The sequence below is a fragment of the Anguilla anguilla genome, chromosome 15 (genome assembly GCF_013347855.1).
Source record: "Anguilla anguilla isolate fAngAng1 chromosome 15, fAngAng1.pri, whole genome shotgun sequence".
Lineage (NCBI taxonomy): Eukaryota > Metazoa > Chordata > Actinopteri > Anguilliformes > Anguillidae > Anguilla > Anguilla anguilla.
This window is the reverse complement of record NC_049215.1, coordinates 19,343,927-19,359,866: the sequence shown is the minus strand read 5'-3', so window position 1 is coordinate 19,359,866 and position 15,940 is coordinate 19,343,927. Positions and strand designations below refer to the sequence as shown.

Genomic DNA, 15,940 nt, shown 5'->3' with positions numbered 1-15,940 from the left:
CTATCCGCAGTGTGCGGCCCTCCCCCAACCCAGCATGCACGTACACACACTCACACTTACACGTGCATATACACGCATACACACACACACACACACATACACACACACACACACACACACACCCCCCAGAGAGGGGTTACTATCCGCAGTGTGCGGCCCTCCCCCAACCCAGCATGCACGTACACACACTCACACTTACACATGCATATACACGCACACACACACACACACACACACCCCCCAGAGAGGGGTTACTATCCGCAGTGTGCGGCCCTCCCCCAACCCAGCATGCACGTACACACACTCACTCTTACACGTGCATATACACGCATGCACACACACACACACACACACACACACACACCCTAGAGAGGGGTTACTATCCGCAGTGTGCGGCCCTCCCCCAACCCAGCATGCACGTACACACACTCACACGGGCATGTACAGGCAAACACACATGCGCACAAACACACACAGACACACACAGACACACACACACCCCAGAGAGGAGTCACGATCTGCAGTGTTCATCTGGCCTTCCCCCAACCCGGCATGCACATATACACATTCACACGTGCATATACACGCAAACACACATGCGTACAAACACTCTCACAGACACACACCTGCACGTACTGTATGCACATAAATGCATACACACAACACACACACACACACACACACACACACACACACACACACATCTCCCATCTCCCTTCCCATGCTCCAAGCTAATGAAAGGGCAGAACATAAGCTTTAGACACACCAGCATGGGCAGGTAACGCGGCGGTAGTGACTGTTAGTGTGAAATGCCATTACACGCAACCGTTTCAAATAATTACAGTTAAGGGTGCTTTGTGTAGCGGGAGGGAGATTGCCACACGAGGTATATACATTCTTCAGATGAGCGTTCTCGCACGTTCCTTCTCTCCGTCAATGGGGACAGTTCTTTTATCTTGTAGGGTAATGACTAGCATCTCCTCTCATTATAAATAAAGATAGAGAATGCAGTGTAATTATGCTCTGCATACAGGGCCACTGGAAGGGCCTGAAATTGCTTCCAGTCAGGATCCCACTGGCTGAGAGTGAATGAAATGAATGGAGCTTTGTATTTCAGTGACACTGGGGCTAGCAGGTAGATGTGTGTCTTAAACACCGTTGCGTGAGCCTTCATTGCAGATTAATTTAACAGTTTGAAACATCATTATTTAACCAGAGCTTTCTTTGTTCGTAGTGACAGTAACAAGTTGGTGATGGGGGCCCAGCCCCCGTACGGCTCGGACGCTAAACGATGATATCTGAGTGTCAGGGCCAGTCCCACGTGTCATCAACTCTGTAACTATGGCAATAAGATTACGGTAAATGGCAAGTTTGTTATTATTTTTCTCCTCCAAGGACGATGGTGAGTGTTGGAGAGAGAAGGTCCCCGTGCCTGGCACATGGGAGCAGGTGATGAATTGAGTGGGCATGAGGGGGAAAAGGCACCCTGCGGATACGAGCCGCTGAGCGTAGCGCGCTGTGTGGCTAAACGCCGCAGCCCATCACCGCGCTCCCTCTCTGCCCTTTTCACCAGCACCCACTCCCTGACCCCGCTGAGCAGACGCGCACAAGCGCACACGTACAGGCGCACATACAGGCACACATACAGGCCCACATACAGGCGCACACATACAGGCCCACATACAGGCGCACACATACAGGCGCACATACAAGCGCACACATACAGGCGCACATACAGGCGCACACATACAGGCGCACACATACAGGCGCACACATACAGGCACACACATACAGGCACACATACAGGCCCACATACAGGCGCACATACAGGCACACATACAGGCACACATACAGGCCCACATACAGGCGCACATACAGGCCCACATACAGGCCCACATACAGGCGCACATACAGGCACACATACAGGCACACATACAGGCGCACACATACAGGCGCACACATACAGGCGCACACATACAGGCGCACATACAGGCACACATACAGGCACACATACAGGCACACATACAGGTGCACATACAGGCGCACATACAAGCGCACACATACAGGCACACATACAGGCGCACATACAGGCACACATACAGGCCCACACATACAGGCACACATACAGGCACACATACAGGCACACATACAGGCACACATACAGGCACACACATACAGGCACACGTACAGGCCCACACATACAGGCCCACATACAGGCGCACACATACAGGCGCACATACAGGCACACACATACAGGCGCACATACAGGCGCACACATACAGGCGCACATACAGGCACACACATACAGGCACACGTACAGGCGCACATACAGGCACACATACAGGCCCACATACAGGCACACATACAGGCACACATACAGGCACACATACAGGCCCACATACAGGCACACATACAGGCACACACATACAGGCACACATACAGGCACACACATACAGGCACACATACAGGCACACACATACAGGCGCACATACAGGCGCACACATACAGGCGCACATACAGGCACACACATACAGGCACACGTACAGGCGCACATACAGGCACACATACAGGCCCACATACAGGCACACATACAGGCACACATACAGGCACACATACAGGCACACATACAGGCCCACATACAGGCACACATACAGGCACACACATACAGGCACACACATACAGGCACACATACAGGCACACACATACAGGCGCACATACAGGCGCACACATACAGGCGCACATACAGGCACACACATACAGGCACACGTACAGGCGCACATACAGGCACACATACAGGCCCACATACAGGCACACATACAGGCACACATACAGGCACACATACAGGCACACATACAGGCCCACAGGCGCACATACAAGCGCACATACAGGCCCACACATACAGGCGCACATACAGGCACACACATACAGGCGCACATACAGGCACACATACAGGCCCACACATACAGGCACACATACAGGCCCACAGGCGCACATACAAGCGCACATACAGGCCCACACATACAGGCGCACATACAGGCACACATACAGGCGCACATACAGGCACACACATACAGGCACACACATACAGGCACACATACAGGCACACATACAGGCACACATACAGGCACACATACAGGCACACATACAGGCGCACATACAGACCCACAAGCACACATACAGGCGCACATACAAGCGCACGCTAGCGCACGCACACCCTCTCTGCCTCCCCTCTCAGAAGGAGGCCGCTGGCTCAGTGTAGAGCGCTTATCTGACGGCCGGCGGCAGGTGTCCGTTTATGAAAGGTTAAAGCGCGCCGAGACGGCCCTTCTCTGAAGTGCGCGGCGTGGCTGGGGATGACTCATCTCCCGCTGGGTTTGCAGTCGCTCCCTATGGCGGGGGCGGCGTGCGTGGCACGGTCAGCGTGAAGACTGCAGACTGCAGCGCGGTCACTGGCTCGCGCGTGAGCGTGTCAGAGGAGCGCGTCAGAGGGGCGTGCCCGGTACAGCCGTGACCCTCCTTGCACACCGGTGGCACAGCGGTGTCACCACCATCGCAATTTCCTAGTCCAACGTGGGGAAGAAATTGGGAAGTTTTATGATAAAAAATGCATAAAAACAGAATCGATACTGCTGCATAAGCATTGTAAAAATGTTCTGCCTGTTTAAAAGCTCCAGAGAATTGAAAGGACAATAAAAACCCATTGAAGGTATATTGAAATTAGCCTTTAAATGAGACGGTAGCTGTTTATGGAAACGAAATAAGGATGGTCTGAGGAGGGCACCCTCACGCAGTGGTGTGGTTGGGTCTCGAAGTGCACCTCCTGCTCACGGAGTCTGAGAGAGGGGGGAGAGAGCAGTGGGGGCCAGTGTGTGTTGTGTGGCAGGTGGGGTGTTTCAGCCTGAAATGACACTCCAGACATGAATTACTTTGTCAAGCTCTAATTACAGCTGTAAATTGTTCTGTAATTGTGTGCCGGATTGAAGCTCTATCATTTCCACCAATCACATTGGCAAATCTTATTTTCGCTGGCCTGTGATTGGAACGATCGACCTGCCCTGTAAGTGACCGATATCGTGAATGACACTTGGCGTAACGATCACGGCTCATATACTCGCAATCCACCGTGACGGAACCAAAGTGTGCGTCAGAATTCTGCGGAAACCACGGGCGGCGAAGACCTATGATTTTGGTGTGGTAGGAGCCAGCCAATAGGGGAATGAAGGGCACCATTGACACTGAAGGGTCAAACTGCTTTTTTCCCCCCCTAACCCGTCTATCTCTGGCCATGTGTCAACATTATACCCCCCCCCCCCCCTCAGGAAAGCACCTTCTCCTGTGAAGCGGTTCTAATAGAATCCCAAACAAATATGCTACACATTAAAGCATCATGATGCGTGTGCAATGAGCCACTGGATGGGTGTGTGCTAGCTTCCTCTGCTGATAATCTGTCATCCTGGCTGCTGCGTTCTCTCTCTCTCTCTCTACCCCCTTCCCTCTCTCCTTCTCCCTCCCTCTCTCTCCCCTGTTCCTTCTTCTCTCTTTTTGCCTCTCCAGTTCCTTTTTTCTCTCCCTCCCCCTGTCTCTTTCCTTCTCTTTCTTTCCCTCTTCCAAACTTTTCACCTCCCTCTGCTAGTACACATCCCCTTGCCTACCCACTCCCCCACATCTCTCCATCTCTTCTCTCTGTCGCTCTCTCTGTCTCTCCTTGCTGTCATAAATATATAATGAAGAGTCACACGCTGTGGGTCTTTTTTTGTTTTTTAGCGAAAGGCTGCATTTCATTTTTTATGAGCTACAAGCCGCCTGTGGCTGAGTCGAGCAGGTGAGGCAGGAAGTGGAGGTGTGCGGGCAGGACGGGTTGCTGTGTCGGCCAATTGGACGCTGGGCTTTCCACACCCTGCCAGCCGCGTACTAAAACCCAGGCCACATCCCCATAGCCCCCCTGGACTCTACATTTCATATGCACATCTGCTAACTGCTTTATAGTGAACCTGTTGCTTTTACATGATACAGCTGGAAGCACATACTCGCACCAGCTAATATGCGTGCTCCAGCACACGCGCGTTACCAGAGGGTTTCCTCACAGGCGTCGTCGGGCCCATAATGCTCTGCTTTCATTGAACAGCGGTAATGGTCCTCATGTCCTGCCATGGTCTTCTAAGCAGCGTGGGTGCTGTGGCTCACGTATTCGCTCATGTAAATATTCTTTCCTTGCCCACCCCCCCCGCATTATTTCAGTGTTCTCTGGCCTTTGACTGAATGCACCAGTGCAGAGTTTGTGCAGGGCTTTCTCAGTCTTTCCCCCACTGCGTTTCCCCTGCTCCCTCCTCTATCAGGCTCTAGAGATCAGTGCCTGTGTGGGTTCCTGTGGCCGGCATCATGTAGCCTTGATGCACCGTCTCAGGGGCCTTCAGCCCCCACAGACAGAGGAGCTCCCGAGCTTCAGCACTGCAAGCCTGCTGTGTCACTGCGGGGAACAGCAGGCCAGAGCGTGCAGCAGAAGCCTGTACCCCAGGACTGATGCCCTTATGAATAGCGTATGTGTGCATGTGTGTGTGTGTGTGTGTGTGTGTGTGTTTGCATGTGCATGTGTGTGTGTGTGTGTGTGCATGTGTGTGTGTGTGTGTGTGTGTGTGTGTTTGCATGTGCGAGAGGGAAAGAAAAGCCTGAGGAGCAGCACCTGTGATATGTTATCAGACCGTCCCCTCCTGCCAGAGCGCTCCTCTGCACCCTCTGGTAGCCTATTTGTTTCCTCCCTAAAACTAAAGGGGTCTCCCCCCTTTCTCCCCCAGTGGTGGAATGAGCTTTTGTGTAGTCAGGGCAGCATAGCCAAGCGTCATTTTTTCCCCCAAACCACTTTAGCCATAGCCAATGTCTGCCTTCTGGCAGACTGAAAACACGCCTGTTTAAATGGCATCTCGGCTCACCTCATTTTGAACTTTGCATGTTTTTTGACATTACTAGCCCCGCCTATGCTGTTTCTAAAACTGTGACCTCACACCCATTTGCTAGTTGAAGCGCTGCCATCTCAGTTTCGCTCTTGAACCCTACTGTGGTGCTTGACTTTATGTTTTAGGTTTACGTATTTACTGCTCCTTAATATGTTAGGTTTTAACAGGTATTACTATCTGTTGTGGCCCTAATGATCCGGCATTCGCTCTTCATTGCCTGAACCTTCCTGTATGCATTTTGTATGCACCCTGGATAAGAGCCTGCTAAATGCCTAAATATAAAGTCTTGTGAAGGGAAATATCCCATAACTGAATGTATTGTAATCTGTGCTGTAGCCCTTGGCAACGCAGATGTGGTTGCAGTGGTGATGTCATGGTTTCAGGGCAAAATTAACATTCCAGTTGCAGGATAAAATTTCCTCACATAAATTCACCTCAGCTCACACTACTCGCACTGATGGGAATGCTGGGCTTCAGCAAACCTATAATTATGGCACTGAGGGACTGTATGTGATGTTTTATTTTTCTTTTTTCTTTCCAGAATGTTCCCCAGCTGCCCTGTGGGAAAGCTCTCTACAGCTATGAGGGCAAGGAACCAGGTGACCTCAAGTTCAATAAGGGTGACATCATCATCCTGCGCCGCAAGGTGGATGAGAACTGGTACCACGGGGAGCTGAATGGCAGCCATGGCTTCCTGCCCGCCAGCTACATCCAGTGCATCAAGCCCCTGTCCCAGACCCCACCCCAGGGCAAGGCCCTGTATGACTTTGAGATGAAGGACAAGGACCAGGACAAGGACTGCCTGACTTTCACCAAGGTAATCAGTCAAGCCTGTTTGCTGACTATGGACTCTGTCACAGGCAGGAGGCCTGGCATTTATGAAGACAGCCAGCACTTTTTTTTTTTTTTTAGCTGAATCAATAATATGGATGTTGGTGTACTCGTTCAAACTCCCCTGCTCTCATTCTCAGAAGGATGCAGTCAGCCGCCGAGCTTCTCTCTGCCTCTCTCTCCATCTCTCTCCTTCACACCCTCTTTCTCTCTTTTTCTTACCCTCTCTCTCTCTCTGCCTCTGTCTCTCTCTTAATTCTGTAATGCATTGCTGACATAATAGGCTTATTTTTAAATTTGCCAAACCATACAGCACAGCGACAAAAACTACAAATATAAATGAAGACCAAAGAACATGTATAAGCTTTATAAGCTGTCCACCTTTTCCTCTCTTCTCTTTCTTTTTCCTTGTAGCCATAGTTGTGGAACCACATTTCTTCTGTACTCTGAAACACTCTGCTACTGCCCCCCATCTGTCTCTCTTTCTCTCTCCCCACCTCTCTCTGTCTCTCTCCCCCCTCTGTCTCTCCCTCCCTCCCCCATTTTCTCTCTGTCTCTCCCCCCTTTCTCTCTCGCTCTCTCTCACTCCAACAGTAGACTCTGTTTTCACCTTGAGCCCTGTTCTCATTACAGCTTCATTAGGGGAGCAGCCAGTTTAATTTACACACAGTGGCTCACATCAAAGCGCTCGTCAGTTTGCTAATCTCATTGTCCGAGATCCCGCATTCCGTCTCAGAGCTTTTTATTCTCAACATGAAGCATTATGTTTCAGTAATTCTCCACCTTTCAAAACAACGGCAATCTGCTGAGATCTGTCTCTTAAATAAAACACTCAGTTGTAAATGTTGTTATTCTGGCATAACAAAGTTAGCATCAAAAGGAGGGTTTTCTTCCAGAGACTGTGACAGATGGCATTCTGTTAATATTGTAGCCCCTGCCGGCAGTCAGTTATTGTGATTTTTTTTCGCTTTGCTAACACATAAACATTTAAATAGATAGAAATTTGTATAATATTTATCATCTCTGGAAAAGCGTAGGTTAAACCTGTTAAATTAAAATACGTGTGCTTGTTATCACCCGTATTCCACTGTGTACAGCAGTTCCAGAATTCAGTGAATGCTGCACAGTTACAAACTCATCTTGGACAGTGTACTCCAGACTCAGTCACATGGTACCGTAAATCACCAAAAAAAACCTGTTACAATGTTATTCAGATTTGTGCTTCTTCAGAAATTTCCAAGTATCCATTGCTAATGTGGAACATGTTATTAATTAGCCACTCCACCTCGTTTGTAGGCTATTAGTTTGTACATTTGTATTAAATACTAATTGAGTGTTCTGTGACTCCCAGGAGCAAACCTTAAGCCCACTTTCTTTTTTGCAGGGGTTGCTGCAAAGAGATAAGCTTTCTCTCCCACTTGTCAGCAATGTAATTTCGTTATCTTGTTATTTTATGCAGGGTTCTTTGTCTTTCCTTCATAAATATTGATGAGACAGAACAAACCGAGACATTTTGCTTTTTTTATTAACAAGTGTGTCAGTGCTGATGGAAGTAAAGAGTAATTGAATAGCGGTCTCCTGGTGAAATATTTAAAAAGTCTCAAATTGAGGTGCCAGTCCGAGCCTGTAATACAGTATGTAGATAGTTTAATGATCAACATTTTGTCCCAATCCTTTCCTCCCAGGTATAGAGCATTAGGGTCTCTAAGCTAGTGCCTGTTGTCTCCCATTTATTTTCAAGCCAACGTTCTGACAAGGTAGGCATCTGACACTGGCTATAAATAACATTAGAATAAGCGCCGTTAAGACCAGCTGAGTGCTGAGCTGGTCTGTAATAAAGCTGTGTGTGTATGCAGTAGTTCTGCGCCATGTACTCCTCATTGGTCTCGCGCGCGTGCCCGAGTGCGGGTGAATTTCCACGCTTTATTCCGCTTCTTTGTTCTTAATGTCACTTTAAAAACATTGTCTTTTGCGGAGTGCATTTATTTAATCAAATGTTTTTCCTGTTCTTCTTCGGAACGGGGCATTTCGTAACAACCCGCCCGCCTCTGAACAATGGCCGGTCGTTATCCTCGCTGCGCCGATATTTGTCAAGACGGCGCGCTTGATTTTAATTTTGAGACTTTTTTTTTTTTTTTTTGCCAGAACAAGAAAAGATCGCAGCGCTGAGATGAGGGGATAATTACGCGCGGCAGTCTTTGCGGACAAAAGCCCGAGCAGAATGCCTTTTCATCTTCTTTCAAATCGCTCCGAGTATGACAGCGATACCCAGAGTGCATTAAGCATTCAGCGAGGCTGTTCCCAGGTAGTCGGGGCAGCTGCATAATGTGTGTAATTATGTGGAGACGGAGCTGGCTGTGGACAGATCGAGTTCGCTGGCGCGGAAGATGTCTGCTCCCGCCTCTCCCGCGCCCCCCCCTTCCCCCCCCAGCGCCGCGTCTCTCCTGGGCGGGGGAGAACAGAGGCGTGCATCGCTTCGCCTCGCTGCAGTCAAAACTTAATTTGTTTCCCTGACTGGTCCCTTCTTCACCTGGAAGAGAGTCGCTGTGTTTCTGCTCACCGCGTTTCTGCTCACCGTGCTTCTGCTCACCGCGCTTCTCCAAACACAACGGAGCTGTTGAGTCTGAAGAGTTCCTGCGTCCCGTGTCACAGGGAGCGGTGACTAAAACACCAAGCTCGCTGTTTTTCTTGTGCATTCTTCAAAAGGAAATGGTGGCACTGGGCTGGAGTTCACCAGAACAGAGCAGGTCAGAGAAACTGTCCTTGAAGCACAGGGAAGCTGCTCACGGTGTGTGGCAGCAGGGTGGTTCCTCTCTTCTGGGGAATTAGACTAAGCTCAAGCGCCATTACCGAGCTTTTCCTTGTCAGGTCAGAAGGGAAAGCATAAAACTTGCTTAACAGTTACTTTATTGCAGAACAGTTTACATTTGCATCAAATGTCACATAACCTGCTGAATCAGGTCTGTAAACTGAAACACCTGTTACATTTTTGTTCCACCGCTGGTAGTAGCTAAACCACTGACCCTGACTATATAAAAATGATATAGCAACAGGGAAGCACATTCACTTACTTATACTTAATACCCAGCTCTTGGGTTGCATCTTGGCACTGAAGGCACACAGCCCCCTGAACAGGATTTACAGTGAGGGAATTGAGCTGACACAGTGACCCTCCCTCTCCACGCTGAAACCCGACCCAGTGGAGCGCGGCCAGCTGGACCCAGCGTGCTTCTGGCCTGGCCGAGAGGAGAGACACATCAGTGTCCAATTCCTTCATTTATTTATTTTATTTTTTTATTTATTTTTAAGGGGTGGTACCAGTGGCTGTTCTCGCCCCTGTGGGAATGGCAGGGTGATTATCTTCTTCGTGGTTGCTTCTTCTTCGTGGTTGGAAAGAGGAGAGGGTCAAGTCGGTGAAAAATGCATCATTATTGTGCCTCGTGAGCGAAACGCCTTCCTTACTCTGGTACTCCCCCCCCCCCCCGCTCTCCCTCTCCCCTATGTGTTAGGCCCCCACCATATCCCCCCGCCAATCAAGGAGCGGAGGAGCCAACCTTTTGCCCCCCCCAACCTCCCCCCCGGCCCACCCCCATGGACCCAGCGCCTGTGTAATGAATTTAGCAGGGAGACAGCCCTCTGCCAACCCTTAATCCCACACTGAGGGGTGGGGGTCCTTTCACAGCAGATGGGTCAATTACTGAAATCCCAGCCCTCCCCAGGCGTGTCATTAGCGGCAGGCCCTTTTGGCCAGCAGGGGGGAGTGCGGGGGTGGGGGGGTGGCTCCTAGATTCATTCTGAGGCCACACTGTTGGTCTGTTTTCTTACTCCATACCATTTGCTTCCATATTCCTGTTACACATCACCTGGGACCAGAACTACTGCTCATTTCTGTGTAAAGTAGGGTTATAATCTAAAAAAATAAATCCTCAGAAAAGTGTTTTGCACACCTCCTGTAGGAGACCGATTTATCAATAATTGTAACTTCACAAGAAAACTAATTTCCTCAGTTCTTTTGGCTTATCACATAACCATTCTCCATGCCTTTGTGCCATGGCACCTCTCTTCCACACCTGTATGGTCTCTCCGTGCCTCGACCAGCGTAGCCCAGCGCATTGATTAAACCACTAATCACAGGGGAGTCAGAGGCTACTGACCAGCGCATTGTCTGATTCAGTGTCAGGGCCGCAGCTCGTGCTCCCTGTTCTGTGAATAATGTCAGGGTCAGGCTGAGCAGCATTCTGTCTGAAGAGCAGGCATTAGATCATCTTTGACCGGTACTTGATTATGAATTCTCTAAGTGTATGGCTCTCTAGAGTATTTTTGATCGATAGTACAAAGGTAAAGAACCGTGATTCACATTATACTTGTGTGTGGGTGTGTGTATATGGGCGTACATGCATTTTTAAATGAAAGTGTTGAGAAAGTATATTCCACACTTATAGGATGTCTCATGGAAAGACATTAACTAATGTACCTTAGCTTCTTCTCTATGCCAAGCCCTGGATTTAGACTACTCACACTTCCTACTTCCTGTTCACATGTTCCCTCTTCCTGTGTCAGCGAGTTGATCTGTTCCCACCCCTGACACAGGAGGCGTGCGGTTCACGGTCGTCCTCACGTTCCTACAGTACGACAGGTCTGTGGTCCCTCCTGTTTTTAAGGGACTCACCTTAGACTGTGAAGAAATATGGGTTTATTATCATTTTATGGTAGTCTGTAAAGGAAAAATCTCAACTCATTTCATGGATCTTGTGAACACAATGAAGTGGAACGTGATGCTCCTCTTCATGTAATAAATCAGCGGGGCTATACTGCAGTGTAACTCACCATCCAAGTGTATAAAAGTGAAATTTCACAGACTTAATGACTGCCACTCTTATGCCATATTAACATGCTTTGAATTTCAATATAGATGGCTAATAAATAGTAACATTGATTGATTTTATGAGAAAGGCACTTGACTTTCCTCATAACTTTGGCGGTAATTGAGTGAGAGATTTATCTATTTATTTCTTTCTGCAGGATGAAATTCTGACCGTGATTCGGAGAGTGGACGACAACTGGGCAGAGGGAATGCTGGGAGATAAAATTGGAATTTTTCCGATTTTATATGTGGAGGTAAGAGTCCTATTTTGTGCATATGTGTGTGCCTGTGTGCGCATTTGTGTGTGTGTCTATGTGTGTGTGTGTGTGCATTTGTGTGTGTGTGTGTGTCTATGTGTGTGTGCTCATGTGTGTGTGTGTGTGTGTGTGTGTGTGTGTGCGTGTGTGTGTGAGTGTCTATGTGTGTGTGTGCTCATGTGTGTGTGTGCGTGTGTGTGTGTGTGTGGTGAGGGGGAGGGGTTAAACACTGCACCAGAGGCTTTGAAACTGTTCGGAAGAGTTATGGGTTCCAGTGACGGGATAGTGCGAGAAAAACAGTTTTCTGGGGAAGGGTGTCCCGCTTACAGAACAGGCCTTTTATAGAACTCATAAAGCTCTGCTTTGACCTGTCGTACCCTGTTAGTGGAATCATGTCAGGAAAGATGGAGGTCCGGAAAGGAAAAAGTGGAGCTGAGTGGGTGGTGTTGGGAGGGAGAGGCGTTGGGGGGTAGGGGGGGTGAGGGGAGAGATGTAGAATGGAGACGCACAGGGAGGAGCGTAGAGAGTGGTAGAGGGGAGGACGGGTGCATGGGGTGGAGAGGAAGGGTGATGAGGTCAGGGCTGTGTTTAGGAAAGTGGGGAGGTGAGAGATGGAGGGGGGTGAAGGAGTGGAGGCTGCTGTGAAGTAGCTCCGAGGGGAGGGGGGTCCGGAGGGGTGGGTTTGTACAGGGACGGGCCAATGTGTTTGCACAACCATAAACCCAGTAGGGATCCAACAGCAAATGAGGGGTTGAAATGGACTGGAGCGTGACTATGGGTTCATACAAAACTGAAAATAAACAGTTCCATTTACATCTAATGTAGTTTATTTCCACGTTTTTTTAATATATAGATACATCAGTTTGTATTCACCCTGTTTAATTAACCCTACAGCTGTGTGTGTTCTGCACTATATTTAAGTGTCTTGCTGTCTGAACAGGGTCATAAATCAAAAGGTAAAAGGTCACAAGGCGATATCCTGAGTGGGGTGATGCTGTTGTACTTTTCCACCAGCACTTACCATAGGTCTGACTGACACGTGGTATTGAATGAAATCCTACTGGAGTATATTTGAAATTACTGGCAAAATTTGGTCATTTAAATCATGAATCCACAGAGAGAGAAATTGATGGCAGTGTTTTTAATGGTAATAACATCGGGGGCTTGTGGCAAATCTGACTGGAAGACTGCAAACCGTGTTTCGCACAGGCAGTAAATGGACTGGGACCATGCAGAGAGTGTGGTTTGAGACAATGCAGTGTGGGGTTTGGTGCAAAAACATTTTTTCGAGCCATGTACACTGGCACGGGTACCAACATATATCCTTCATCAAGCTGAGTTTGAATTGCATAGGTATTCACATGAGCTGCAGAAACTGCTGACTCAGTCCTTTGGGTGTTTGTAGTCTTTGTGCTTGTGGAAACCTCTTCATTGTGCAGGTCTCTGCAATGTGCTGTTATGTGAATTTGTCAATCTGATCACATGTCCATTATCAGTCCATCCAAATGATATGCAGATCGGAAAAAGGTGCCTGAACTGAACTGAATCAGTGGTTAATGTATGAAAGCATTGTGGCCTGTCTGTGCAGCAGGGGCAGTGGTGTTGTAGTGCTGGACCTTGTGTGCCAGGGCACCTGAAAGCAAGGGCCTAAACCTCTGCCAGCTACAAATTATTTGTCGGGTTGCTGTCTCTATAGCTGTTTTATTGCCCTTTGCAACTCAATTGTATTTTAAATTAAATTCACTTAAGCCCTGCTTGTTTGTCAGCTAGATGGCTTTAATCACATCAAATAGATCCATTTACTTTGCAGAAATGCCAACACCATACATATTCATTTGCAGTTATAAATGGGAGTGTGTACAAATGTACTGTGTATTTGTGCCAAATGGTAATGCTATTATTGTGCATAGCTTTTTTATTTTACCTTCAGTTATTAACAAGTTGTAAGATATCTATGAAATATGTTATTTCTAGGTAATGTAAATTATATTTTTTCCCCATAATTTTCAAAAGGCGCACTGTTAAATTATAAAAATTGTTACAGACAATTGGAGACAATTGGGACATCCCTGAAGATGGCCGACGCCTTTATTTCAGACTAGGAGCAAGGGAATGAGGAGGCTGTAGTAGTGAGGGAATGCCATATAACGGTCCAAGTTTTTGAAGTTACGCCCTAGCGCTGACCGGTCGACAGGAGTCAGTCAGGTAAACTGGAACATGGACTGGTGCAACCCGGGTGCGGCTGCTAGCATAATTAGCGTGTTTATGAAATGATGAGAGGAGGGGAGAAGAAATGAATGTACTTTTGCATAATTAATATGGATTGTGTCAGGCAAATTATAATTGATCATTCTGACCGCAATGCTCTGGGGTCAAAGCTGGTAATGTTTAGCTTTAATTACGTGTCACACTTCAGGGTAAAGGGTAGCTGTAATTTGGCTACGGGGAAGATTTGCCTTTGTCAGCAGTGTGCAGAGGCATACAGAAGTGTGGAGTGTGGGGGGGAGGGGGCTATTAGACAGAGAAAGCTCTATAATTAAGCCTCCACTTCCAATAGTCTCCTAACACTGGAGTTTTTTTTTGGGTGAGGGTGGGGTGGGGGGGTTGGTAATGTGGAACTCACTGGGCCATTGGCTGGGGCCAGGCAGGCTGGGGTCATGTGGTTCAGAGGTGGCCTCCCCGAGGTGGGCTAATGGGTGGGCGTGGCCAGTCCTGAGTGCAGAATTGGGGTGTGCCCCAGCTGGACTGCAGCGGAGGGGCGGGCGGGCGGGGCTCGGATTGTCTCTCCTCAGCTCCTCTCTCATGTTGATCTAATGAATCAAAGCTAATTAGAGGTCTCTGGTCTGTCAGTCTTAATCTTTTTAGGATATATAATTATTCCACGGGTTGTTTGAAAGGGGGGTTAATGGGTTATAGGAGGGAGGGGGAATTAATACGCTGCCACTCTGTGTTCTTTCTGCGTGTCTGTTTTGTGTATTATAAGAATGCAAGGTTAGGCTGTATGATGAGAACAGGCCATTCTGCCTGTCTAAGCTCTTGATGCATTGTGGCTTCATACATTTTGCTGTCTCTTTTATTTGTTTAAGATAAACAGTTTGTTTTCTTTTACAGTGTGCAGCACAGTCACCTTCACCTTCAGTGAAATGTCACTTGCATTAGTACAAATGTAAATTTGTTTGCGTAGAGAGCAGGCTCAGCCATTTGGGGCAAATTAATTAAACTTTTCACTTTGCTCTCTGTCTTAGTGAAACCCTTTTATCCCCAGAAAGTAATTACCATAAAAACAATTGAAGAGAAACATAGCAACCTGAGTCCAGCATAAAGAAGACTTTTTACTGCCCTATTGAGAATTTCTTTGTCTTTGTTTTGAAGTGCAGTTTTATCAGAATTTGGCAGGTGTTTAAAGGATGCGGTTGTGGGCGGGGGGCGGGGGGGGGGGGGGGGGGGGCAGCAGGGCGAGTCGTGGAAAGACCCGCGTCTCTCTCTCTCCCCCCCCCGCCTCGCGACCCAGGCCTCATTGAGATTCCGGCGGCGGAGTTCAGTTCCGTGTCACTAGCTTTTCAATCCTGCTTAATCCCGGCGCGGCGGGCCGGGGGCGGGAGTCCTCCTGCAGGTGAGGCCGAGCTCTCGCCGCGCGCGCTCCTTCCCGCTCGCATTCCGGTCACGCTGCCGGAGGAGGTTCCTCTCCGCGCCGCGCCGCCACGCCCCGCTGCCTCACCCCGCCAGGTCTCTGCACGTCGGCAGGTGTGGGAGCCTGGGCCGCTGCCGGCTCAGAGTGCGCCGCCAGGCTCCTGTTCCAGAGCACTGTTTCCCTGAAGCACCGTCGGTTTCGCAATGAGCCAGCTTTGCTTTGGAATGATAAAATGAAATAATATTAGGTATTTAATCCTTTTGGGCATAACAATAAAAAAAAGCATTAATTCAATCAAATAAGCATTAACTTTCAATATGAAAAACAAGTTTTTTAATAAAGCATACTGTAATCAGTGTTCGGTATTGATTCTATTCTGAAAAATAGGTAAACATATCAAGTATCA

General features: G+C 48.4%; 1 protein-coding gene across 1 annotated transcript in view; it reads left to right on the top strand.

Moving 5' to 3' along the window:
• The window catches only part of LOC118214068 (E3 ubiquitin-protein ligase SH3RF3-like), a 113,156-nt gene that overhangs the window by 68,578 nt on the left and 28,638 nt on the right, over window positions 1-15,940 (top strand). Inside the window, exons 2-3 of the mRNA XM_035393545.1 lie at window positions 6,493-6,768; window positions 11,805-11,900. Coding sequence (XP_035249436.1) covers window positions 6,493-6,768; window positions 11,805-11,900 — 372 coding nt within the window. The remainder of the gene's footprint in view (window positions 1-6,492; window positions 6,769-11,804; window positions 11,901-15,940) is intronic.